This window comes from Cervus elaphus, chromosome 24 (assembly GCF_910594005.1).
Source record: "Cervus elaphus chromosome 24, mCerEla1.1, whole genome shotgun sequence".
In the NCBI taxonomy this organism is placed as follows: domain Eukaryota; kingdom Metazoa; phylum Chordata; class Mammalia; order Artiodactyla; family Cervidae; genus Cervus; species Cervus elaphus.
In genome coordinates, this window is record NC_057838.1 from 19,269,525 (window position 1) to 19,296,387 (window position 26,863).

Consider the following 26,863-nt stretch of genomic DNA (forward strand, 5'->3'; position numbering starts at 1 on the left):
GCCGGGTTAACTTTAGAGTCCAGAGTCCTCTCTTGGCTTCAAATTGCAGCCCGGCAGCGCCTCCCGAGACAGGTGGAGCGGGGGTCACCTAAGCAAGCCTGCTCCGCGGGGAAGGCGGCGCGTCCCCTGCGGCCCGAGCGCGAGTCTCGGCGCAGCCACAGCTGCACGTGGCGCGGCGGGAGAGGCGGTCTGGGCAGGCGGACTACAAGTCCCAAAAGGCCTCGCGCTGGACTGGGCGGGGCCTCGCAGGGCCGGGCGTGCGCAGTGGCTCTCGGGAGCGGCGGGGCGGGCCCTCCGGGCTGTCAGCTGTGGCCCCGGGCGCCCGGGCGGGGGTGGTCGCGGCCATTGGCCGAGAGGCGACGGGGCGGGGCCGCCGTGCGCCGCAGCGGGTTCATGCCGAGCGGGCGGAGGCGGGCAGCCGACCCGGTAGGCGCGCGCCGGTCTGCAGCGTTCGGCCTGAACCATGGCAGCGGCGCCCCTGAAAGTGTGCATCGTGGGCTCTGGGAACTGGTGAGCGTCAGCTGGCGGGCGGCGCGGACTCCGCCTCCAGGAAGCCCCTCTCCGGGGCGAGCGAGGGCGCGCGTCCCCGCCGCGGCGAGGACACCCGGCACCGCGCGTGGGGAGGCGGGGCGGGCAGCGTCGCGGCCCGGCTGGGCACAGCGCGCCCGGGGAGGCCGCGCCGAGGCACCAGCTGGGGAGGCCCAGAGCCCGCGTGCTCCTGGAGGCGGCGCGGGGAGAGGGGGCGGCGTGCCCGCGGGCACCTGTCTGCGCTCGCGGCACCAGGCAGCGGACGCACGGGGGCCACCTGCTCGCCACGCCCGGGGGGTTTGCGCAACATCCTCAGGATGTTCTCCATTCTCCTGGGCAGATCGCCTGGGTAGAGGAGTTGTAGGAGGCTCGAGCGTTCTTGCTGGGGTTTCCGTGTCAAGCAAACCGAGGCAGAGGGGGATGAAGGGTGCCTGCCGTGCAGGTCGAGGGCGGACCGGCTCTGCTCTTCCAAGTGCAGGTCCGGCTCCAGGCTTCTGCCAAGTCTAGTATCTTAGTAACATATCGGGAAGAAAATCCAAGTTCCCTACAGCCCGGGCTCGCCCAGTAGCTCAAAGGCTTTGGGAATTTTTACCTGGGGGACGGGGCGGGGAGCGGGGCGGGGGGGGTGGGGGCGGTGTTTGCGAAGCTTTGCGTCTCCGCTGTGCCAGGCGTTCTCGTAAGCACTTTAAACGTCAGTTCACTTTCTCAGACCTAACACTGTTGGATTATTTGGTGTGTTTGGGTGACTGTAGAGGAAAGTGGGCTGGGGGCGAGGAGGCGGAATATGGTATAGCATCTGGTGTTTTCAATCTTTTTCCATGGCTGCCCGCTATTTTTCCCACATTCAAGGGACTGGTATAAGAATAGTTAAAAGAGTGATGTCCTTTAAGTCCTGTGGCCGCACACTCATCACGGTTCACGCTTGTAGCAGCCCTACAGAAATTGGTACTAGTTTCTCGGTCTTCCTCTTTAAGACTTGGCCCAGAAAGTACTTTTTGGAGGAAACCTTTTCTGATTCGCCACTTTTCCATCCCGGCGAGGCCAGGAGCGGCTCCCGGTGCCCTGTTGCTACCATCTGTCACAGGTGATAACTTATTTGATTATCTGTTTCCACTCCTCCCCTTCCAGCTCTGGAGAACAGCAAGAGCTAGGCATGTACTTAGTAAATACTAAATGAATAAACACAAACTAAGTTAAAAGAAAAATCTTTTGGCCATACTGAGCTGCACGTGGAATCTTAGTTCCACAATCAGGGATCCAACCCTCCCCGCCCCCTGCCGCCACGACCTGCACCCCGCCCCCACCCCCGCGGTGTATTGGCAGCATGAAGACTTAGCTACTGGACCACTGGGGAAGTCACCCAAACTCATTTTTTAATGAAGAAATGTAATTATACACAATTTGGCAAAATTTCACATTGTTTGAAAGGTACCCCAGAACTCACCAAAAAAAAAATTATCTTGGCTAAGTTCCAAGACAACCCACTGTTGTCTCCCAGAGTACCTCCTGGAGGAAAACCAGTGTTATCAGTTTGTTCTGTTCTTTCTGGAAGAATTCCATCAGATGCAAGAGAATGTTTACAAGTAGTGTTTTATCTCACATCCCTGCAAATACTAGGATATTTTGCACTTTTCTGTAAACTTTTTTCAACCAACAACAAAATGTTCTGTCCTACATTTAATTGAATCCGTACCTATCCACTGCGGAGCTTCGTTTGGACTTGCTGCTGACTTTACCAGTTCTTACCCCCAGGCACTTGAGTGAAATGTCAGCTGCCTCATGGACTGTGAGCCTGGAAACATGCCCATTCATCCTGTGTTCTTTAACACTGATTTCCTCTCCTGAAAAAGGCCCCAGGACCACAGATGACAGCACCTTTTCCTCCTTTGCAAGGTGCAGGAGAAATGGAATGGCTGGGCCACTCGGGATTTGGGCCTGGAGCTAGAGTCGTGAAATGACCCTCCTGCCCCCATCTCTGACTTTGGCTGCCTTCCCGCAGCTTAACTCTGATGTACTTGACTGTTTTTCTTGGCTTGCTCCGGATCAAGGAAATGGAGTAGAACTTGGCTAGTGACACTGGAGCTGAGCAATTGAGAAATGCACCGATGGTTTGGCCTGGCTGCCAGGCTCCATTAATGATGGGATCAGATGGGAACAGTCATTGGCTTCCCAGGCACTGTCCTGGGTACAGAGCCACGCCAGCCCTAGAGAGAGGTTCACGACCTCACCAGAGAGGTTCAGGAACTTAGGAACAGAAAATGACACAGGGATGCTGCCCAGGGGTTCACTGAGTGTTCAACTCTGGTCATAGACATTTGCCTGTCTGCTCCATGCAGATATAGTGGTCTTTCCAGAGGTAGGAATGCAATGGACACTGTCTCTGCCTTCAGGTCACAGATAGATAAGGACTTGGAAGGTTATGTTCAAAAGAAATACAAAGTGGAATGAAATATCTGCCTCAAGATTAGACGTTTTAGGTTTATTTTCATCCTGTGGCTTGTGGGATCCTATTTCCCCGACCAGGGATGAAACCCGTGCCCCTGCAGTGGAAACATGGAATCTTAACCCCTGGACTGCCAGGGAAGTCCCAAGATTAGATGTTTTAATAGTGTTTTTAATGTTGTTGTTCAGTTGCTAAGTCGTGTCTGACTGCAACCTCATGGACTGCAGCACGCCAGGCTTCCCTGTCCTTCACTGCCTCCCAGAATTTGTTCAAACTCATGTCCATTGAGTCAGTGATGCCATCCAACCATCTCATCCTCTGTCATCCCCTTCTCCTGCCTTCAGTCTTTCCCAGCATCACAGTCTTTTCCAAAGGATTGGCTCTTCATATCAGGTAGCCAAAGGATTGGAGCTTCAGTATCAGCCCTTCCAATGAATATTCAGGGTTGATTTCATTTAGAATTGACTGGTTTCTTTTCCTTGCTGTCCAAGGCACTCTCAAGAGTCTTCTTCAGCACCGCAGTTTGAAAACATCAGTTCTTTGGTGCTCAGCTTTCTTTTTGGTCCAGCTCTCAAATCCATACATGACTATTGGAAAAACCGTAGCTTTGACTACATAGACCTCTGTCAGCAGAGTGGAATCCAGTGTTTTTAATAGTGTTTGTTAAAACATGGTCCAAAGACCACTTGCATCAGAATTGTGTGTATGTATTGGTCGCTCAGTCATGTCAGACTCTTTGTGACCACATGGACTATAGCCCTCCAGGCTCCTCTGTCCATAGAATTCTCCAAGCAAGAATACTGGGTTGGGTTGCCATTTCCTTCTCCAGGGGGGGTCTTCCCAACCCAGGGATTGAACCCAGATCTGCATTGCAGGCAGATTCTTTACCATCTGAACCACAGTTAGTACCAAGGAATCTGGACTTGCTGAATCACATTCCCTGAGGGCAGGGCAGATTTTTTTCCCTTCAGGGACTTTAGCCTTCTGCTCACTTTTTTTTTTTTTTTTGGCCTTGCCACAAGGCATGCTCAGATGGTAAAGCGTCTGCCTACAATGTGGGAGACTCGGGTTCAATCCCTGGGTTGGGAAGATCTCCTGGAGAAGGAAATGGCAACCCACTCCAGTATTCTTGCCTGGAAAATCCCATGGATGGAGGAGCCTGGTGGTCTGCAGTCCATGGGGGTCACGAAGAGTTGGACACAACTGAGTGACTTCACTTTCACAAGGCATGTGGGATCTTAGTTCCAGTTGCCAGTCCAGGGATCAAGCCCATACCCCCTGCATTAGAAGCACAGGGTCTTAAACACTGAGCCACAATCTTTTGCACAAACACTGAACCCAGTCTTCTAATTTTAAAACAGATTACTGAAAGACAGACCCTTCCAGATTCTCAGGAATAGGAAGTTGCCTAAGCAGTGTTTACACTTGGGAACTTGAAGTTGCTCAGAATGCTTAGGTAAATAAAGGTGTTACATCTGTAGCTGTAAGGTGGCTTCCATTAAATTCATCCTGCAGTGTAAATGATCATCTGACTATGCAGATACCTGAAGAATGACAGGCCCTGTCCCGCCCTCCAGCACTTAGAGCTGGTGATGGTGGACGCTGGGGCACCTCACTGAGCCCTGCTGGGCTGCCCGCTGCGGGGTTGCAGGGAGGTGCTTCCTAACCGGCACCGCGTTTCATGGGCCTGGTCCCAGGGACTCATAAAAGCAACTGAAAGGAAAAACCAAAAGCCTCCTAAGTTCCTGCAAAGATGAAACAAAGTTCCTTCAGCAAAAAGATCTCCAGGAGATCTCCCCTTGGGACGGCCACCCAGAATCAGTGCTAAGATGCAGTTTGAGAACTAAAACGTCAGGGTTGTGTTGGTGAGAGCTCAGTCTCCCTGGGCACCGATGCGGGACCAGAGCTGTGGGTGAAGCAGAGAAGGACAGCTTTATTACCTGGCCAGGCAAAGGGGGGCACACCAGGCTTCTGCCTGGAAAAGCTATGTCTCTTTTTCCAGAGAACTTGATGAGGGTTTTTATAACAGTGGGTCAAAGATGGGCTTGCTGACAAGATCAGGGAGTATGCTGGGTCTCAGGTGGTTGGTCTTCTAATCTTGATGAGCTGCTCTAGTCCCTCTAATCTTGCCTTAGGTGGTTTCTTGGTTGATTAGCCAACTGTTCGAATCCTCCCTTTGGAACTCAGGGAAGGTCATAATGGCTGGAGTCTTGCCTACCAGAAAGGCCTCTGTGCCGGGGAGCCCCACAGGGTCCCACTCTGTTTCACTTGTATTTGCAGCCTCACCTCTGTGCCTGGGAGCTTAGTCCAGAAACACCCCAAACCTCCTTGGGAGGCCGGGTGGGGCAGGAGGCAGCAGTAATAGGATTCCACCCTGATCCCCTCCTGGCTTCTTACCCTGTCAGCCTAGGTCCTTGAGCAAACTGCTTCTCTCCAAGGCTCAGGCTCTGACATTGGTACCTGCTGTTTAGGATCATGGTTAGGATGAAATGATGTGATCCAGGAGCGACCTAGGTTCAATCCCTGGGTTGGGAAGATTCCCTGGAGAAGGGAAAGGCTACCCACTCCAGTATTCCGGGCTGGAGAATTCCATTCCTTGGGGTCCCAAAGAGTTGGACAGGACTGAGCGACTTTTACTTTTTCAGGAGCGTGCAGAGTAACTAGCACTCAGTAAATGTCAGCTAGTGAAAAAATGTTATTTTCATTAGTTGGGTCATCTTTGACCAGCACCATTATTAAGTCACACAATGGATCTTTTCGAGGCCAGTGTTGAATAAGGTGGAGTGGGGACGCAGATCCTTCTAACTCCGATGTTCATGTCTCTATAAATTCTTATCATTTTCAGTGAGAAGCATACTTCCACCTGAGAGCCAGTGCTCATCACAAAAGGCCAAGGAACAGGGACAGAGGAGGGGAAAAGATCAGAGAGCAGGAGGTGTTTCCAGAAGTTATCTTTTGCCCTTGTTTACACCGTCACCTTACAGCTGGACTGACGCCTGGGACTGAAGGTCAGGAGAGCTTTGGCCCACTTTGCACTGATGGCCGAAGCTGGTCATCTGGGTGACTCTTTTTGTCCTGCTGGAAGCGTCTGAATGCAGCCTGGATGGCTAGTCATCCCCCGTGTCATCCTTTTTTGTCTGGGCTACTCGGGCTCCGTGATGATTCTTGCTGTATCCTGCCATGGAGAGCGTGAACCGACTTGAGCTTCGGTGTGTGAGCTCCTCTGCGGTCAAAAATGACCCTTGCCCTGTCCGCAGCAGCGGAACTGACACCTCCGCTCTGGAAGCGGGGGTGGGTAGTGATGGGTCGGGGCGACCTGGGAGGAGACCCATTTCCCCGAGGAGCCAGGCTGAGAACACCTTCTAGGCTGATACACCTGTTTCTGTTTCTGTGCAGTAAAAACATCACAGCTATTCTGGGGGTGAGTCCAGTTTTCCTAGCTGAGCCCTCTTTCACCTCTTTCGTCATTCTTCATTTCCTCCCCATCTTTAAGGGAATAATCATTATAGCAGTTACCACTTACAGGCATTTTCTGTGTCTGGGATATGTGCTATTTCATGTGTATCTAACAATAAGCCTATGCGGTACTATTACTATCCCTATTTTAGATGATGAAATTGAGATTGGAAAACTTTTCAAGGTCAGTGGTTAATACAGTAGAATTGAAATGCAGATCCCTCTAACTTCACAGTGCGTATTTCTAGAAATTCTTATCATTTTTATTTAATTTTTTGGCCATGACCAAGCAGAATGTGAGATCTTTGTTCTCAGACTAGGGATCGAACCCACGTGTCCTGCCATGGAAATGTGGAGTCTTAACCCCTGGACTGCCAGGGAAATTCCTAATTCTTAACCATTTTTAGTGAGAAGCATACTTTTATCTGAACAAATCCCATCTGCACAAAAAAATTGAATATCTTACCCTCCCTAAAAAAGTCTTGTATAACAATATTCCATTTAAGGAAAATCAAATTGAAGTGAGGTCTTAAAAATCGTCCTGGAGGGACTTCCTTGGTGGCAAAAGTCTTGAAAAAAAAAAGATCCTGTTCAGTTTCCTTCCACAGCGGGCATCCCTTCTCCTGCAGTTCAGACACGATTACAATTTACTGTTTATAAGGTGCGGCTCAGTCGCTTCAGTCATGTCTGACACTGCAGCGCCATGGACTGTAGCCCACCAGGCTCCTCTGTCCATGGGATTCTCCAGGCAAGGATACTGGAGTGGGTTGCCATGCCCTCCTCCAGGGGATCTTCCCCACCCAGGGATCCAACCTGCATCTCCTGTGTCTCCTGCATCCCAGACAGATTCTTTACCACTGAGCCACCAAGGAAGCCCCGTTAATAAGGTACCTGATCTTAAAATTAATCTAGAAAATTAATCATTAGAAAAGTCTTGTATTTGAGAGGGAAATCCATCACCTCTAACTTCCACCCATTAGTCTCAGAGCAGTGGCCAGGTGAGCCCACACTTTTTGAAGACATGTCCCATTGTTTAGAGAGTCATGTATCCACCAGATCTTCTCCGTATAGTGTCTCCAGGTTTCTCCGCGGTTGCCGATGGGGAGTTGTGTCAGGCGCCTCACCTCCAGATCTTTCTTCTTCCCCTCATCCCTGACTCCCAGGGCTTGATGACATCAGGAACTAAGCCTGACTTTCCTCCAGCTCCTCTGGGGTTCTCCTAGTGGCGCTTTGCCCTCCTTCTGTCCTCTGGGGTTCCTTCCACAGTTGGGTGCCAGGACTTCATCAGTTATCTGCTGCTGCCCAGCTATCTCCCCCGGAGACTTACTGACTTCAAACAGTTTGAGCTAAGCTGGGTGGATCTGTGCTGGTCTCTTCTGGGCTCACTGTTAAGGCAGCAGTCGGGTGGGGAGTGGGCTGGGGTTCTTGGTCCTCCACACCCCCTTTCACAGGGGTGGGCTTTGGCCAGGCTGATGGGGATGACAAGCCACATGTTCCTGTGTCTGCAGCAGGCAAGCTTGGGCTCTTCCATGCGGTGACTGGGTTCCAACTTCCAGAAAGAATTCATATGAATTCCTCACATAACGTGGAATTATACAGTGATTTTTTTTTTTTTTTGTAACTGGCTTATTTCATTTAGTATAATGTCCTCATGTTTTACTTGTAGCATGTACCAAAATTTCCTTCCTTTTTAGGGCTGAATGATTGTAGATATATACCACCTTCTCTTTGTCCATCAGTGGACACTTGGGTTGCCTCTATCTTTTGGCTCTCGTGTATAATTCTGCTATGAACATTGGTGTACAAACACCTTTTCAAGATTCTGCTTTCAAGTCTTTTGGGTGTATGCCCAGAAGGGGAATTGCTGGATCAGATGGTAATTCTATTTTTAGTTTTTTGAGGAACCACTGTATTGGTTTTCATAGCAGTTGTACCATTTTACATTCCCACCAGCAGAGCCCAAGGGTTCCAATTTCTGCACATTCTCACTAACACTTGTTTTTTCGTTTTGTTTTGGTATAGTAGCCACCCTGACAGGTGTGAGGTAGTATATATTTTGTTAATTGCATATGATCATATGTTAGGTACACTTTGCATCCTGTTTTCTGTTAAATGTAGCATTCTATCTTAGGCTTTTCCCCTGCAGTTTAGATTTTGATAGACAGGCCTTTTTTTCATCTGCTTCTCCCTCTCCTTTTTCTGTGTGAAGTTGTTCACATTGATCTTTTTTCCTCTGTGGTTGCTAGCTTTGATTTTAAACTTAGGAAGCTTCCCTATCCAGAGATCAAATAAGCATTCACCAAATTGAATCTATTTTTAAAATACTTTGTTTTTCACATTTGCATCTAAATACTCTGGCATTTGATTGTACTCTAAAAGCCCTTAGCTGCAAAGAATTACGCAAAATGTTAACAGTGGTTCTCTCTGGTGGTGAGTTATTTATAATTGTTTTTTTTCATCTTTCATGAATAGCTTGTAGGAATAAGAAAGCAGATGTTATTTAAACCAAAATTGTGGAAAAGGAAATGGCAACCCACTCCAGTATTCTTGCGTGGAGAATCCCATGGGAAGAGGAGCCTGGCGGGCTACAGTCCATGGGGTCGCTAGGAGTTAGACATGACTCACAAACCAAAATTGACCATTCTCTTCCCTTGGATACACAGGCTGGATCAACTCTGGGCATGGGATGGGAAGAGTCTAGCTGAACCCTTGTTTGTTCTCCCTGGACAGTTTGCTCCTTGGTTAAAGACGGATGGTCTTGTGGGGTCCTTTCTGGACCAGAAAGCTTCTGCACCGTGCAGTTCTGGGAATTGTCAGCCTGCCTGGATAGGCATCTTATCCCTCGGCTGATTAAAATATCACTTCTTTTGGAGAGGAAGAGAGGAGCCAGTGCCAAGGGGCTGGGGGGTGTTGCCTAGTGGAGGTTAGGACCTCCAGCAGGTGAGTGTCCATCCATCTGGGACCCAGGGAGAGAGAGCAGAGAGGTGAAGACATGTGAAGTGAAAGTTGCTCAGTCATGGCCGACTCTTTGCGACCCCGTGGGGTATATAGTCCATGGAATTCTCCAGGCCAGGATACTGAAGTGGGTAGCCTTCTCCAGGGGATCTTTCCAACACAGGGATCAAACCCAGGCCTCCCTCATTGCAGGCAGATTCTTTACCCGCTGAGCCACCAGGGAAGCCCGGTGAAGACATGGCTGGGTTGCGGATCTCTCCTCCTCCGCTGACCACCTGCCTGTTTGATCCTTGGGGTCCGGTGTCTTCACTGAGAAACGGGGATCATGATAGTGCCTGCCTCAGAGGGTTGCTGAGGCTTGAAACAGATAAAGTGGGTGAGGTATTGAAAACTGTTCTAGTGGTAATCAGATTGCAGTGTACAAATGTATCAGACCAACTTGTATGCCTTGAGTTTATACAATGTTATTTGTCAATTATGTGTCAATCAAAAAACAAAGAGCAGACAAACAGCAGTGCCTGACACCTGGTGGTCAGCACGTCCCTACCTGCCTCTCTCTCCTCTTCCCCTTTCCTCCCCCACTTTACCACCTCCTTCCCCCCATTAACCTCCCCCACCCTGCAACACGTGTGGGCTCTGGGTAAAAGCGCAGGACAGCCTCCGTGCCCCTCCGGTTCCCACATGCTTGCTCCAGGGGGCCTTCCATCTACCTGGAAACCCACCCCCCACCCCACCCCAACCTTGGACTTACCGGCTTTATCCCATTTGTCTTCTCTGTACCCGGCATGGTGTCTGCATGGCGTAGGTACTCAATGTATATTCTCAACAGGTGATTCTACTCTCCCCCTCAGCAAATGGGAATCAGTGTGGGCTTTGGAAACAGATCTGGTTAGAACTGCTGGCTCCAGATGGACAGCACAACCGGGTAACTTACTCTCTCCGAGCCTCGACTTCCTTATCTGTAAAATGGGGATAATGTGGCTGCTGAGAAGATGCGATGAGCTCTGTGTCACAGACTCAGTGTGCACGCAGCTGGCACGGAGCATCTTTTCCTGCCCACGTCCCTTTATTGTTGCTTTTTTTTGGGAAATTTTTTAAAGTCTTTATTGAATTTGTTACAGTATTGCTTCTGTTGCTTATGTTCTGTGTTTTGGGCCCTGAGACATGTGTGATCTTAGCTCCCTGACCAGGGGTCAAACCCCTATCACCCCCAGCATTGGAAGGCAAAGCCTTAGCCACTGGACCACCAGGGAAGTGCCCCCACCCAAGTCCCTTTTCAGTTTCATGAGCGTAACATTGCTGAGGTTGCAAGTTAGTCTGTATCTTGAGACCCAAGACTTAAGATAATTCATGATTCCGCTGCCACTACCTGGTCCAGGGACCCAAGGTCAGAGTGACTGAGCCTCCCGGGTTGTGTCTTAATCTGCCACGTGGAGGTTGAGATGGACTTTAAACCTCCCTTAAACCTCCCCAGTCACTTTTGCCCTGCTTATTCACTTGCACTCTCTTTGAAAGTTGACTGAAAAAGAAAATTTTGTAACAGCACTCCAAATACCACAAGTAGAAGATAACAGCCCCCTGTAGAATGGAAACAAATCGATCATCTAGGTCGATCATCTAGGCAGCCTCATACTTTGCGGAGGGAAATTCGCAGAGGCCAGGGAGGTGGAGAACAGGATGGCGCTCACATGAGCCTTGCTGCAGCTCCCTCGGGGCGGCCGGGCGAGTGGAAAGGACTCACGTGGGAAAAGGACTCTGTGTGTCTGGGCGGCTCTAGGCTGATGGGACTCCCGCAGGCCCCCGTTCCTTACGCTGGGAAGCACCGCACTCCATCACAGACCTGGGTTTAGCAGACAGAAGAGTGGGCGTGTGGAGTGACCGCTGCTTGTGACCTTGACCCAGCTGTGTTAATGATCCATGCCTGACCGGACTAGGGCAGTGACAGGACAGGCCTGAAACATGCAGACTCCACCACCGTGGCTGTGGGACCCCAACTCCCACTGCGGCCAAGCCACCCACCGCCCGCCTCCATGGACTGGGCTGTAGGCAGTGTATTTTATTTTATTTTATTTTTTTAATTTCAAGCTTTCAGTTCTAATGGATCCGTGCATGTTTTTGGACTGGTCCTCTGTAGGCCAGGCACATTTTTAGGACAAGGTTGTCACTTATACGTGGGTTCCATTTCCTTTCAAAACACACAGGTTTCTGCAAGACACTCCCTTTGCTATTTGATCCTGTTCCTTACACAAATGTGAGAAACACATTTCTTTTTAAATAAATTTTAAATTAGTTTTTACTACAGTTTAGGGCTTCCCAGGTGGCGCTAGTGGTAAAGAACCCACCTGCCAATGCTGGAGCCGTCAGACTCACATTCGATCCCTGGGTCAGGAAGGTCCCCTGGAGGAGGGCATGGCCACCCACTCCAGTATTCTTGCCTGGAGAATCCCGTGGACAGAGCAGTCTGATGGGCTGTGGTCCATAGGGTTGCACAGAGTCAGAAACGACTGAAGTAGCTTAGCATGCACGCATCGTTGCTTTACAGTGTTGTATTAGCTTCTGCTTTCCATCATCATGAATTAGCTGCAATGTACATATATCCCCTCTTTTTTGGATTTTCTTCCTTTTCAAGTCACCACAGAACACTGAGTAGACTCCCCTGTGTAGGTTCTCATTAGTTAGCTATTTTATATATAGTAGTGTATATACATCAATCCCAATTTCCCAATTCATCTCCCCACCTCCAAACATATTTAGTACCATTTCAGAGCCACAGAAGAGTTTTTGGGTGTGGATTATACTTAAACAAAAAGCCCAGCTTTATCCAGGTATACTGGAGACACAGAAAACTGAGTGAGACATAATTAACATTTGATGGGTTTGGAGATAACGCATATACCCGTGAAATGGTCACCACAATCAAGATAATAAACATCCATCACCTCCAAGAGTTTTCTCCAGACCCCTACCTCCAGTTTTGGTGGTAAATATATATTCTTGTCATACAGAATATATTGCCTTTATTATGCTGAGGCTAATTATATACATTTGAGGTTTTATAAACAACACAGAAATGGTGGACAGCAAACAAAATACTTGGTTCAAATGGAGATTGTACTGAAAGATGAAAATAGAGTGTTTTCATTTCTGATCTCTGCTTACCATCCCCCCCAGAAAAAGTTTGTTATTTAGACAGAACAAGACTAGGCCTTAAGTATTACTGTTTTTGTTCATCTCCCTAGATTCTTCAGTGAATTGAATTTCTTGCTTCTTCCCCACCCGCATCTCTTCCTGTGCCTCCCCCACCCCGTCCATGTGTGACAGAGCCAACGGCTTGGCCCAGAATCACCTGGAGTTACCTCTAGCTGCGTATCTGATACATCCCTTTGCTCCTGATGCAAAATAGCCCACTCTCCCCCAACGCAGTGCTGAAAATAACATGCACGTGTTGTTGCTTGTGCATCTCTGAATCAGCCGGTTAGTTCTTGGCTTGGCCTCACTCCTCACGTGTCTGCAGTTCACTCAGTGTTGGCTAGAAGCTCTGCTTTGCCGATTCTTCCCATCCCTAGGGTATGAAGCCCCTTTACTTCTCCGTAGACATAGGGACTGTGCCCATGTCTTCTCCCCGGACCACCCTCCCCACCCCCCACCAGGGCTGTCCATCGTTTTTCTCAGCTGAATGCTGGGTGTGCGAGACTTCTCGTGGATGAACTGGGTTGCATCTGAGTCCTTTGTGTTGAAAGTCTGTCGCAATTGACCCTTCTGATCATGTGTCCCTCATTCCCCTTCACATCTTATCACACACAGGACTGTTGAGTTCCTTTTACCTTGTTCTCTCCTAAGTGGGTGTGATCTCGGGTGGCCTCTGCCCGCAAGGGCTTGGAGCAGGGCTTGGGTTCTCAGCTGGAGATTGAGTCCAGATCAAGGTCAACCAGATCCTAGCCACTAGACCAGTGATCAGTGACAGGAGCCCTGGCCCTTCAGCTCTGCAGAAAAGAACTTCCACAAAGACGGAAAGTAGTGAAGCATTTATCAAGAGGAATTTCGAGTACAGTGTGTGTGGATAGACACACGGGAGACTCGGAGGGAGAGTCCCTGAGTCGCGCTCTCCTGGCAGTTTGAATTAGTTTTATGGGGCATTTCTTAATGGTTTTCCTTTGGCCGATAATTTTGGTTTGCGTTCACAGTCCATATTTGATGTATCTCAGGGTCCTCGCACATGTGCGTGTACATCTCTAAGCCTGGATGGATTATACCAAAAAGGCCTATGGGTAGGGAACATCCCTTGGCATCATGCCCCTGTAGCCTCCAAGGGGCCTCTCTGCACACGTGTGGTCGGGAAGGTCTCCTGACTTCGAGAATGGGAAATATGTGGTCTGGGCAGGGTCCAGCTTCCTCCTTTAATTATCCTGCTATCCTCATCTTGGAGTTTTGGTCCAAAGGGAATGAATCTCGAATTGCTTTACCTTGGGAGGCCGTCTACCTCCTGCCTCATGTGGGAAGCTTTTTTTTCCTTTAAATAGTCATTTATTTAATTTGGCTGTACCAGGTCCTAGTTGTGGTATGTGGGAATCTAGTTCCCTGACCAGGGATTGAACCTGGGCTCCCTGTATTGGAAGCGTGGCGTCTTAGCCACTGGATCACCAGTGAAGTCCCAAAGTGGTTGGGAAGCTTTTGAGAGCATTCCTTTGTATTGCCAGCTTCTAGCCAAATGCATTAAACACAGTAGGTGTTCAGGACATTTTTTGCAGCCGAGATCAATGCATGAATGAAAGACTGAATGAAGACGTCGATGAAACTAAGGAGAAGGTAGAATGAAGTCCTGATGAGCTTACAGGAGTGAACAATATACCTGGAGTTCTCATTTTTTTTCTGTCCTAAGCCCCTTTGAGCACCATAGGACAAGGTCTGTCTGGTGGGCTTAGCTCTTAATAGTTCCAATTGTTATTTAAGTTTTCTTAACTAACTTTTCAGCAGACACTACAGTAGGTTTGTCCCTGGTTGCAAATGCTTGACTTTTCCAGGAGGCGACTGTGAAGGGAGAAGGAGGTGTATTCCAGTAAGACCGGACCATGGGGAGGGCGCTTGTGATTCTAGTTTATTTTCCCACTGGCTTTACTAGACTTGGATTCCTAGTGTCTTAGAGATCCCCACCCCTCTCGGTTTGCTGAGTTCATCAGAATCACACTTGGTCTCTTTGACCTTGTGTGGATTGTCAGGATAAACATTAGGATAAAGGTGGTAGTGATGGTGGGGAGATTCTTGGCCTTTTCTTCTATCAAGTGTCAGAGGAGAATTGGATTAATGGATATTTAGCTAATAAACTGTCCTGCTGGCATAGAATAAGGATTTCACAGGGAGAGCCTCTCCAAGGATAACCCTCTCATCTCTTCTGTATCAGTTTGGTCCTGCCCCCTTTCTGTCATTACCCCTTCCTCATTTTCCAAACTGTCTTAAGAATAATCATTAGGAAAAGTAATGAATGCCCTGACGTGTGAATTCTCCAGGGGTTCCAGGCCTTTCTTTCCTTTGCTCCTCACACCAGGAAGGTTGTCTAAGAAACAAACTGTTTTTCCATTCAAAGTCCTGAAAAAGAAACCGATTGGCTTAGCCAGGATTAGGTACCACCCCTGGTCCAAATTGCTGCACCCAGCACATCCCTGAAACGGGCACAAGTGCCCAAGCTGACCAGCAGCATCTCTGCCGTGGGGACCAGCTGCACACCACGGCTCTTGTGCAGAGGACTGGCATTAACTAGCATTAACTGGCATCTTCTCTTCCCTCGGGGGAAAGCCTGTGGGTGACTGATTCATTACCAGGATATGTTTGGTGAATAGAGATGCAGAAAAAAGGGAGCTTTTAGAGGTCGCTGGGTGTCTGATGGGGAGACCAGACCTGGAGCCGTTGCTCTGCTCTTTTTTCTTGAATCCACCTGGGTCTTCCTTTATGACTCCACCTGGACCCTGGTGGAATTCACCAGAACACAGCTTATTCTACAGTAACTGCATAGTAATCTTCTTTTGATGGATTTGAAATATAGCCCAATGGCCTTGGAGACTTTGGGAACCCTTGAAGTGTTTTTTTGCCTTTTTGTTTTCAAGATTTCTTTTTAATTTTTGGCTGCTCTGGGTCTCCTTTGCTTTCCCTAGCTGAGGTGAGCAGGGGGCTACTCTCTAGTTGCGGTGGTCGGGCTTCTTGTTGCGGAGGCTTCTCTTATTGCGAAGCCCAGGCCGTAAGACACATGGGCTTCAGGAGGTGCTCTCCTGCCTGTGAGTTGCACAGGCCTGGTTGCCTCACTGCATGTGGGATCTTCCCGGAGCAGGGATTGAACCTGTGTCCCCTGCATTGCCAGGTGGATTCTTAATCACTGAGCCCTTCAGGGGAAGCCCTGAAGTGTTATTTTTATGCATCTTTCAGGTGGGTTTCTCTTCTACCTGTGATAGTCTCTTCCAAGAAAGGTTGATGCCTTCTAGTCTCAAGGGGAGGTACTTTTTGACCTTGTACCAAATTCTGAGGCTTTCCTGACCACAGGGCAGTATTTCCAAGTGAAAACAACTAAGCTTCAGCTGAGGCAATACCATATCTTGAGTTCTGAGCTCAGTGCTTGAATAAGAACTCAAGTCTTCTGAATTATAATCTGGTGCTTTTTCTCTTCTGCTCAAGGGAATTTATCATTTTCTCTCTTTTTGAAAAAATTTTTATTATTTTTTAATCGTTTTCTTTTCCACCATTTCTTTTGCAGGGGTTCAGCTGTCGCAAAAATAATTGGTAATAATGTCAAGAAACTTCAGAAGTTTGCCTCCACGGTCAAGATGTGGGTCTTTGAAGAAACAGTTAATGGGAGAAAACTGACAGACATCATAAATAATGACCATGAAAATGTGAAATATCTCCCCGGACACAAGCTGCCAGAAAATGTGGTAAGATTTGGGGGTAAAAGTATTGGGATTGACAAAAAAAATTCACTCAGATTTTTACACTACATCTTATGGAAAAACCAGAATGAACCTTTTGGCCCACCCAATTCATTTGGTTCATTCTGAGAGTTAGGCTTGACTGAGTTAGCACCTAGGACTTGGGGGGATGGGAACACTGCTTCCCTAGTCTCCTGTTCCTTTCTACCACCAAGCTCATTGCTTGATCTGTTTTGGTTTTCCTCCCTGGTGCCTCAGATGGTAAAGTATCTGCCTATATTGCGGGAGACCCGGGTTTGATCCCTGGGTCGGGAAGATCCTCTGGAGAAGAAAATGGCAACCCACTCCAGTACTCTTGCCTGGAAAATCCCATGAATGGAAGAGCCTGGCGAGCTACAGCCCATGGGGTTGCAAAGAGTTGGACACGACTGAGCGACTCACTTTTTTTATTGTGAATGTGGGCCTTGCTTTGGGCCTTGCTAGGGCTGCCATGACAAAGTAAAATAGACTGGGTGTCTTAAACAACAGGAATGAATTTTCTCATGATTCAAGAGACTTCAAGTTGTCTGGAGGAAGTAATTTTTCTTTCCCCTTCTAGGTTCTACTGTCTGGCCTAGAAATTAAGTTGACATAAGTCAGAATAACATGTAGTAAAGAATCTACCTCCAGTGCAGGAGAAATGGGTTCGATCCCTCGGTCAGGAAGATCCCCTGGAGAAGGGAATGGCAGTCCACTCCTGCATTCTTGCCTGGAGAATTCCTTGGACAGAGGAGCCTGATGGGCTCCACTCCATGGGGTCGCAAAGAGTCAGATAACCTCTGAGCAATTAAAAAAAAAAAATGCATAGGAGAGATCCAGGAAAACTTTGTAACCAAAAAGATAGAAGCCCTTACCTTAGGTAATCCTCAGCTAAAGAAAAAAGGGGGATGGGGGGTCTTGTCCAGTGGTTAAGACTCTGAGGTTCCAATGCAGGGACGTGGGTTTGATCCCTCACCAGGGAACTAGGATCATCCCACATGCCTCAGGGCATGGCTACAAAGCAAGAAAAAGAAGGATGTTGAGGGTGGGGAGAGCCAATTATGGGAGGTGAGCAGGAAGGCACAGGAAACAAAGGTGAAGTTGTTATGCAGATTTAATCATACCTTCCCAGTTTGAGAGTTTGTAGAGATCTGGTCCTTCTCTTCTTCCCTTGGAGGGAGACCCCACTTACAAATAGAGATTTCCCTTATAAATGTAAATATTTTTACATAAGGGCAAGTCCTATTTGGTTTTCATTGAGTCAGTGATGCCATCCAGCCATCTCATCCTCTGTCACCCCCTTCTCCTCCTGCCCTAGATCTTTCCCAGCACCTTAAAATATGCTGAACTTCCTTAGTGGTCCAGTGGTAAAACTCCACACGTCAATGCAGGGTCTTTGGTGGGGAAAGCTGCAGGCTGCAGCCAATAATACATAAATAAAATAACTTTATAAATAATAATAATTAATATGCCCACTGCAGGAAGGGGGACAACCTCCAGGGCCTGAAAGGGGCCTCTTGTCTAATACTCAGAAATGAATTGTCCCAGGAGACACACAAACTGGCAGAGCAAGAGACTTTACTGGGAAGGGATGCCTGGGCAGAGAACAGTAGGATAAAGGAACCCAGGAGGACTGCTCTGCCACTGGCTCTGCAGTCTCAGGTTTAATGGTGATGGGATTAGTTTCTGGGATGTCTTTGGCCAGTCAGTCTGACTCAAGAGTCCTTCCTGGTGGCGCACACATTAGTCAGCCAAGATAGATGCCAGCGAGAAGGATTCTGGGGGGCGGTTGGACACGTGGTGTCTCCTTTTGACTTTTCCCGAACTCTTCCAGTTGGTGGTGGCATATTAGTCCCTGTTCCTTCCCAGGACCTCCTGTCATGAAATAACTCATGCAAATGATTACTCTGGTACCTGGCCAGGGTGTGTCGTTTCACTCAGTTTGTTCCCCCAGCATGCCTAAGAGGCATATTTTAAGGCGGCAAAATCTGCTCTGCTAAAAAGCCCATCAGCAAGGTGTTGACAGGGTTGGCTTCTTCCGAGGCCTCTCCTGGCCTCTCCTTCCCGTGTCTCCACGTGGTCCTTCTTCCTAATCATCTCTACAGAGACACCAGTCACATTGGGTTCGGGCTCACCCAGTGATCTCATTTTAACGTAATTCCCTTTAAAGACCCTGCCTCCCAATACAGTCACATTCTGGGGGACTAGAGTTAGGACACATGAATCTGGGGCGGGGGCGGACACATTGTGGACCATCACAGTCTACCTTCTTGGCATTCAGGGTGCTGATCACATCAAAGCTGGAACTAAGAATTTTGCTTTTCATGTTGGTACCTGACACTTGCTCCTTGGAGGAAAAACTGTGACAAACCTAGACAGCATTTTAAGCAGAGAAATCACTTTGCCAACAAAGGTCCATATAGTCAAAGCTGTGGTTTTTCCAGTAGTAATGTATGGATGTGAGAGTTGGACCGTAAAGAAGACTAGGTGCTGAAGAATTGATGCTTCCAAATTGTGGTGCTGGAGAAGATTCTTGAGAGTGCCTTGGACTGCAAGGAGATCAAACCAGTCCATCCTAAAGGAAATTAACCCTGAATATTCTTTGGAAGGACTGATGCTGAAGCTGAAGCTCCAGTACTTTGGCTACCTGATGCGAAGAGCCGACTCATTGGAAAAGACCCTGAAGCTGGGAGAGATTGAAGGCAGGAGGAGAAGGGGATGACAGAGAACGAGATGATTGGATGGCATCACCAACTCGATGGACACTGAGTTTGAGCAAACTCCAGGAGATAGTGAAGGACAGGGAAGACTGACATGCTGCAGTCCATGTGGTCACAAAGAGTTGGACAAGACCGAGCGACTGAACAACAACAAGGAAGAAATGGAAATTTTATTTGAGCTAAGTGGAGGATTATAACCCGGGAACAGCATCTTAGCACCAAGAACTCTTCTGCTAGAAGTCAAGGCAGAGTTATATAAGTTTTTTGAGGGAGCTGTGTATTGAATGATGTGATACCGACAGTTGTGCCTATCCAAACCTGTAGGTACAAAGCGGGGATGCCGGAAGCTCGGCTTCTCTGTATAGTGGTGTTGAATCAAATCTCAGAGACAGAGTTTTGGGTGAACTAGAAAAGAATAGCTTTATTGCTTTGTCAGGCAAAGGGGGACACAGTGGGTTCCTGTCCTGGAAAACCATGATTCCCAATCCAGGTGAACTTGCTGAGGAGTTTTATAACAATACCTCCAGAGTGGGGTTGCTGACAGGTTGGGGGTATGTGCTAGATCTCAGGTCAGTATAGTCACTCAGTCATGTCCAACTCTGCGACCCCATGGACTGCAGCACACCAGGCTTCCCTGTCCATCACCAACTCCTGGAGCTTGCTCAAAGTCGTGTCCATCAAGTCAGTGATGCCATCCAACCATCTCATCCTCTGCCATCCCCTTCTCCTCCTGCCTTCAATCTTTCTCAGCATCAGGGTCTTTTTCAATGAGTCAGTTCTTAAAATTGGGTGGGCAAAGTATTGGAGTTTCAACTTCAACATCAGTCCTTCCAATGAACACCCAGGACTGATCTCCTTTAGGATGGACTGCTTGGATCTCCTTGCAGTCCAAGGGACTCTTAAGAGTCTTCTCCAACACCACAGTTCTAAAGCATCAATTCTTTGGTGCTCAGCCTTCTTTATGGTCTAACTCTCACATCCATACATGACTACTGGAAAACTATAGCTTTGATTAAATGGACATTTGTCAGTAACGTAACGTGCTCTGCTTTTTAATATGCTGTCTAGGTTGGTCGTAGCTTTTCTCGGGGGGTCACCTCCTAATCTTGCTGAGCTTCTTTAGTCCCTTTCATCTTGCCTCAGGTGTTTTCTTGTCTGCTCCTCCCTTGATGAGCAACTAATTTGCCTTTTGAAACTCAGGGAAGGTCATGGAGGCTGGAGTCTTCCCTACAAGAAAGAGGGGACAAAAAAAAGACTTCAGTGCCCAGAAGCCCCACAGGGTCCTCTTTGGTTTCAGTGGTGAGTCACCGTGATCCCCTCCAAGATCTAGAAGGAATGTTATCTTTAAGGAACTGCTTCCTTGATGATGGGAGAGTGTTACTCTATGGTTGAGAGCAGGTATTTCCACCTACAGGGAAGGTGTGGTCCCTGTACAATGCAGATACGCAAAGCCCAATAGAGGGGAGTTGTTTAGTCGCTCAGTCGAATCTGACTCTCTGAAGCCCCATGACTGTAGCCTGCCAGGCTCCTCTGTCCATGGGATTTCCCAGGCAAGAGTGCTGGAGTGGGTTGCTATTTCCTTCTCCAGCAGATCTTTCCAACTCAGGGATCAAATCCATGTCTCTGGCTTGGCAGGCAGCTTGTTTACCCCTGAGCCACCTGGGAAGTCCCCAGGGGAGGGGAGACAGCAGACCAAAGGGCAGAGAAAAAAAAAAAATTTTTTTTAAATTTAAATTTTTCTTGTCTTGCCATAAAACATGGGTTTTATTTCACATACCCTTTCTTACGTTGATAGACTTTGGGCCATCCCTAGGCCAGCTAATGGACTGGTCTTTAATTAAAATCAAGGTTAAGACCTAAATCACTGAAGGGGATTGGAGGAAATAGAAAATTGGAAGAATGATAGTTTAAAATTCCAACTTATTAGGCTTGAGCAGAAAAATCTAGGCTATTGCCTGGCCTCATTCCAGTGACTTGTGGAGGAAGGAAGAAATGAGATGAGAATGAAAGTGCCGACCCGGTTACTGGTGTGAGTAGGGTTCGTGAACTTTTTTTTTTTTAATATTTCGGTGTTTATTTTTGGCTGCTCTGGGTCTTCGTTGCGGTGCGTGGGCTTCTTGTTGCCGAGCGCAGGCTCCAGGGGCTCAAGTTTCAGGAGCTGTGGCGCACAGCTCAGCTGCCACACAGCACGTGGGGTCTTCCCGCGCCAGGGATCAAGCCAGCGTCCCCTGCATTGCAAGGCGAATTCTTAACCACTGGACCTCCAGGGAGCCTAGAATTCATAAACTTCTGTTCCAAAGTCACCCCTGGGTGGCTTTTTGGAAGAGTCTGTTAGAAAACCAGCCCGGGGACTTCCTTGGTGATCCAGTGGTTAGGACTCTCCACTTCCATTGCAGGGGGCACAGGTTCGATCCCTGGTCCAGGAACTAGGATCCTGGATGCCATAAGCTGCAGACCCAAAAAAGAAAGAAAGAAAATGAAAACCAGCCCACATGGCTGTCTGACTCCTGGCAGGGGAGACTGATTTGTAGGCTGATGAATGCCAGCAAGTTTGGAGATACAGTCCTTCTCATCTAAGGATTGCCGATTGGCTTTGGCTACAGAGTTCCTTGGCGTCAAGCGCTCTGGGAAGTAGTTCACGTTTATCATATCATTACCTGAAAACTGAGATCACCTCTTGGTAGGTGTCAAGGGAGAAAAGTGAAAGTGAAAGTAAAGTCTCTGAGTCGTGTCCGACTCTTAGCGACCCCATGGACTGCAGCCTACCAGGCTCCTCCGTCCATGGGATTTTCCAGACAAGAGTACTGGAGTGGGGTGCCATTGCCAAGGAAGGATTTATTATTTGCATCAAGTAAGGAGAACCTCAGCGGTCTTTCCCAAAGCAGAGCCTCCCCAACAGCAAAACTGTGGACCTTATAATCTAAGAGAACATACATATTCACCCAGGGGCTTGGGTGTTACACAGAGTGAGTCCAAGCTTCAGTGGAATGAAATCATGAAGGTCAGAAAAGGTCAACTTCATCATTCCTTAGGTTCTAGTTGATCTGGAGGTGGCGTGCCCAAGGTGGGTTTAAATACTTCAAAACACTTAAGACAGAGCTTTAGGCTATTCTAACGAGAGTCATTACAACTGATTTGGTATCTTTGCTGTTGTTACTTCTCTTGTCTGATAAGTTGGTCTTTTCGTTCCGTTAAGATCCTTTATTACGGTTCATAGGCAAGCCAGGCTTAGGTCCCAGAATGGCTTAGGCCAGAGATGGCTTCTCTTCTGTCAAGAAAGCCAGGCCTGGTTTTCCTTTGGTGGGGACTTCCTACGCTATCTCCTTACAGTCTCACTGAATGTTCTCAGTGACCCTCTTAGGATGGTGCTCTTAGTTTTCTTATGATGATGATACTTCTGAATTTACAGGGGAAGAAACCGGAGCTCAGAGAGGTTAATGAACTTGGCCCAGATCACAGAGCTGTCGGCTGGCAGACTTGCGCCTGCTGAGTCATGGCTTCTGGACAGTGGTGACTTGATGATTTCCCTGTGTCACTGCACGGGCAGCGTTTCCCTGTGGTTACTCCTCGTGCTGTGGGTGGGGAGAGGACGGTTCCCAAGGGTTCCGAGCTGAGCAGTGAAGTTGCCCAACTATTTGATGACGAGAGTAAACGGGCCACTGTTCCCACGGCCCTGGAAGGCCTCTGAGGTTGCGTTTAACCTTGCTTGGGGCAGACTGGTCCTCTGAGCGTCCCTTCTCATCCACGCCAGGATCTACTGTTCCTTCCCTTCTGTGGACCACACGCATCCTTAGCGAGCTCTTCCACTGTGCTCTGAGCCAGCTCCTTCTGCATCCTCTGTACCCCACCTGCCGGGGTTTCGTTCTCCCATGATTCCCGGCGAGGTGCTCAGCAAACACAGTGGGAGATGAATCTGCAAATGTTCACTGTCTGCATGGAGAACAGGGGGGCAGGAGGCAGAGCGGGAGTCAAAACCCACGTCCCCCAAAGCCTAGCCCGTGTGCCCAGGTGTGGACGAGGGAGGACCTCTCTGCTCCTAGAAGGTTGTAGCCTCGTGACAGTGAGTGTATCTGGTCCATGGACTGGACATGTCTATGTCTGTGTCGTTTGCTTTGCTGTTGCAGACAGTGCTCCCGGGAATGGCCTTATTCATGTCTGAGGTGTGTATCACAAGGTCACAGGGAATGCAGCCTATAATCTTCCAGGTCACACCACTGGTTTCCAGCGTGGGTGTGAAACCACACAACTCAGATGAGGACTCGAACCTAGCCGAAACCCAGGTTGGGATTGAACCCTCTGTCCTTTAATTAAGATCATATACCTGCTCTCAGGACTTACTGAAGTTCAGATTCTTTATATCTCGGTGCAGAAAGAATTCAGTGAGAGACAAAGGGATAGATAAGAAGGGGATGTATTTAGAGAGACACCCACTCCACAGGCTGAGTGTGGGCCATCTGGGCCTTCTCAGGAGGCAAATGGCCCCGAAGTGCGGGGGTGGTTAGTTTTTATGGGCTGGGTAATTTCATAAGCTAATGAGTAGAAGGATTATTCTAGCACTTTGGGGGAGAAGGGGCAGGGATGTCTAGGAATTGGGGCCCTGCCCAGTTTGGGGCCTTTTATGGGCAGCCTCAGGACTGTGGGGCAGTGGTAAAAAAAAATCTCCCTGTCAATGCAGGAGTCAGGAGATGCAGGTTCCATCCCTGTGTCAGGAAGAGCCCCTGGCGGGGAAACAGAAACCCACTCCAGTATTCCTGCCTGGAGAATCCTGTGGACACAGCGGGCTGGCGTCCGTGGGGTCACTAAGGGTCAGACACGCCTGAACAACTGAACACATCAGGGCTGTTAGGTGTCCATGGGCATGTTATTTAGCATGTGCTCATGTGTTAGACCCACTCCAGTGTTCTTGCCTGGAGAATCCCGGGGACGGGAGCCTGGTGGGCTGGCGTCTGTGGGGTCACACAGAGTTGGACACGACTGACGTGACTTAGCAGCAGCAGTGTGTTAGGATGAGTGCGTAATGAGGCTAGGGTCTCCCAGAAGTGGAATCTTCCTTCATCTTGGACCTTGGTGTTAGTCAGTTCTCACCAGTTTGTGTTGTATCCATAACAGCTTTGTCCTTCTTTTAAAGGCTGTGCCCTGCCCGCTTCCTCCCTTCCTCTCCACGCCCCCAACAGGGTCTGAGAACTCACATCCTTCCACACCCTTGCTGGCCCTTGGTGCAGGACACAGAGGTTATTGCAAAGTGTTATTTCTTAAGCTGGCCAAAGGTACACTGGCATTTGCTTCTTTGTCTCTTGTTTAGGCTTTCTAGATCCCAGCATTTGTATATATGAAATGTCTTATGATGTGGGATTCCCAGGCGGCACAGTGGGAAAGAATCCACCTGCCAATGCAGGAGATGTGGGAGACTCGGGTTCGATCCCTGGGTGGGGAAGATTCCTTGGAGGAAGGCATGGCAGCCCACTGTAGTATTCTTGCCTGGGGAATCCCATGGACAGAGGCTCCTGGTGGGCTACACAGTCTGTAGGGTCCCAGAGAGTTGGACACGACAGAGCATGCACGCACACACACAAAATGTCTCATAATGAGTGATTTTAAAAGTTGAGCAGTGATGAAGTTGAGGGCCGACTCTGAATGAGTCTGGGCAGCCCTGCTTCTCCTGGGAGGATGGGCTGTTGTAAGGAGTGAATGAGATGATCCACATAAATTGTTGAGTGTTGAGAATCTGTTACAAAACTATGACTTTGTTTCTACCGGGTCTTTAAAAATTTTGTGTTTTTTTGGAGTTTTTCAAATACCTCATTGGGCCATTTAAAACATAAACTAATGTTAGACAAGACCAATGGTTGTTATCATTTTTTCAGGTAAAACGTCAGACATAAGATTAATTGACTCGATGAATGTCCATCCAGAGCTAAAAGCCAGTTTTACTCACTTCTGTCTTGTGGATTCAAGCCGGAGAGACTTGCTGCATATCATCCACACGGGAGTGTTATTTATGACGCCTGCCACTTGCGCAGATTGAGACCAGGGGTCTTCCTTGCTGGGGGCCCTAGACTGCTGCCTGCCTGATCCTTCTCCAGGCTCATCATGTGACCCCTCTACAGGGGAACCTTCTGTAGCAGTGACCTCACCAGGTCATCAAAGTCTCACTAAAAGCTGGAGCCGACTGGGTTTGTGATTTCCCCTTAGACTTGCATGGAGGAACATTTCTTTCTTCCTGTCACTGCAGGATAAACTGTCGGTCCTTTGTCAGAGCCGGCTTTCCAGGGCCTGTGCCTAGAGCTCACCCAGGTAGAGAACTCTTCCGCCTCGGTCCAGCTTTAACCAACCTCAGTGTGACACCAGGATTGAGCATTGCCGCGTCTTCTGTGAACTGTGGTTGTCATGGCGCTCCTCTTTTGTCTTCTAAACCTCACCAGTTCTTTTTCAAAAACAGCTTTACTGAGATATAATTCTCAGGCATACAGTTTGCCCCTTAAAGTGTACGATTTAAGAAGTTAAAGCTATCATATGACCCAGCGACTGTCCTCTAGGTTTATACTCAGAAGAAGGGAAAACATGTTCACACAAAACACTTTACACAAATGTTCCAATTCAGTGCTTTCTATGTATATTCACAGAATTGGGCAACCATTGTTGCAATTAATTTTAGACTATTTCATCACCTTAAAGAGAAACCTTATATCTTTTAGCAGTCATCTCCCACTTCCTCCTATCCCCAGCCCTAAACAACCACTAATCTACTTCCTGTCTCCGCATTTGCTGGTTCTGGACTTTTCATGTAAATGTCACCATAAATACCTCACCGTCTGTGACTGGCTTCTTTCACTTGGCATCATGCCTTCAAGGTTATGCATGTTGTGTCCTGAATCAGTACTTCACTCCTTTCTATGGCTGACTGATGTTCAGTCTTTATGGATGTACCATATTTTGCCTATTTACTCATTGATTGGTGGACATTTGAATTGTTTCCACTTTTTGGCTAATATGAATAGAATTGCTGTTAAGTGTGTGAAGTGTTTTGTGTGAACATGTTTTTGGTTCTTTAGAGCTTAATACCTAGGAGTACAGTTGCTGGGTCATATAGAAACTGTTTAACTTTTTGAGGAACTCTTGGCAGACTTTTTCAAAGTGGTTGCACCAGTGCGTTGTACGAGGGTTCCAATTTCTCCACATCCTCACCAACTCTTGTTATTATCTAACATCTTTTTAAAATACTTTATTTTTTTGGCTCTGCAGGGTCTCAGTTGAAGCATGTGGGATCTTTAGTTGTGGCATGTGAATTCTTAGTTACAGCATGTGGGATCCAGTTCCCTGACTAAATTGAACTCAGCTGCCTGCATTGAGAGTGCAGAGTCTTAGTTACTAGACCACCAGGGAAGCCCCTTAGCTAACTAACTTTTTGGGTTAGAGTTAGGTTGAGGTGGTATCTCGTTGTGGTTTTGATTTTCATTTGCCTGATGGCTTACCATATTAGTCATCTTTTCATGTGCTTATTAGACTTTTTTATATCTTCCTTGGGGAAATGTTTTTTTTTTTTTTAAAGCCCTTTTTTAAAAATTGGGTTGTCTTTTTATTATTGAGTTGCAAGGAGTGTTTATTAGATACAAATCCATTTTCAAGTATATAGTGTGGGAGTGTATTCTCATTCTCTGAGTTTTCACTTTCCTGATGGTATCCTTTGAAGCATAAACATTTTAAGCTTTGAAATCCAACTGAGATATTTTTCTTTGTTACTAACTTGCTGGATTTGTTCCTTGCATAGACCTGCATTCATTGATATGTCTTCAGCTCCTGGAATGGTGCCAGGTGTGATTTGTGGTCTGATT

At 48.1% G+C, this 26,863-nt stretch overlaps 1 protein-coding gene across 1 annotated transcript in view; it reads left to right on the plus strand.

Moving 5' to 3' along the window:
* The first annotated feature begins 323 nt into the window (after positions 1 to 323).
* The window catches only part of GPD1L (glycerol-3-phosphate dehydrogenase 1 like), a 61,311-nt gene continuing 34,771 nt past the window's right edge, over positions 324 to 26,863 (plus strand). Inside the window, exons 1-2 of the mRNA XM_043885777.1 lie at positions 324 to 510; positions 16,122 to 16,299. Of these exons, the coding sequence (XP_043741712.1) occupies positions 464 to 510; positions 16,122 to 16,299 (225 nt within the window). The 5' untranslated portion in view covers positions 324 to 463. The remainder of the gene's footprint in view (positions 511 to 16,121; positions 16,300 to 26,863) is intronic.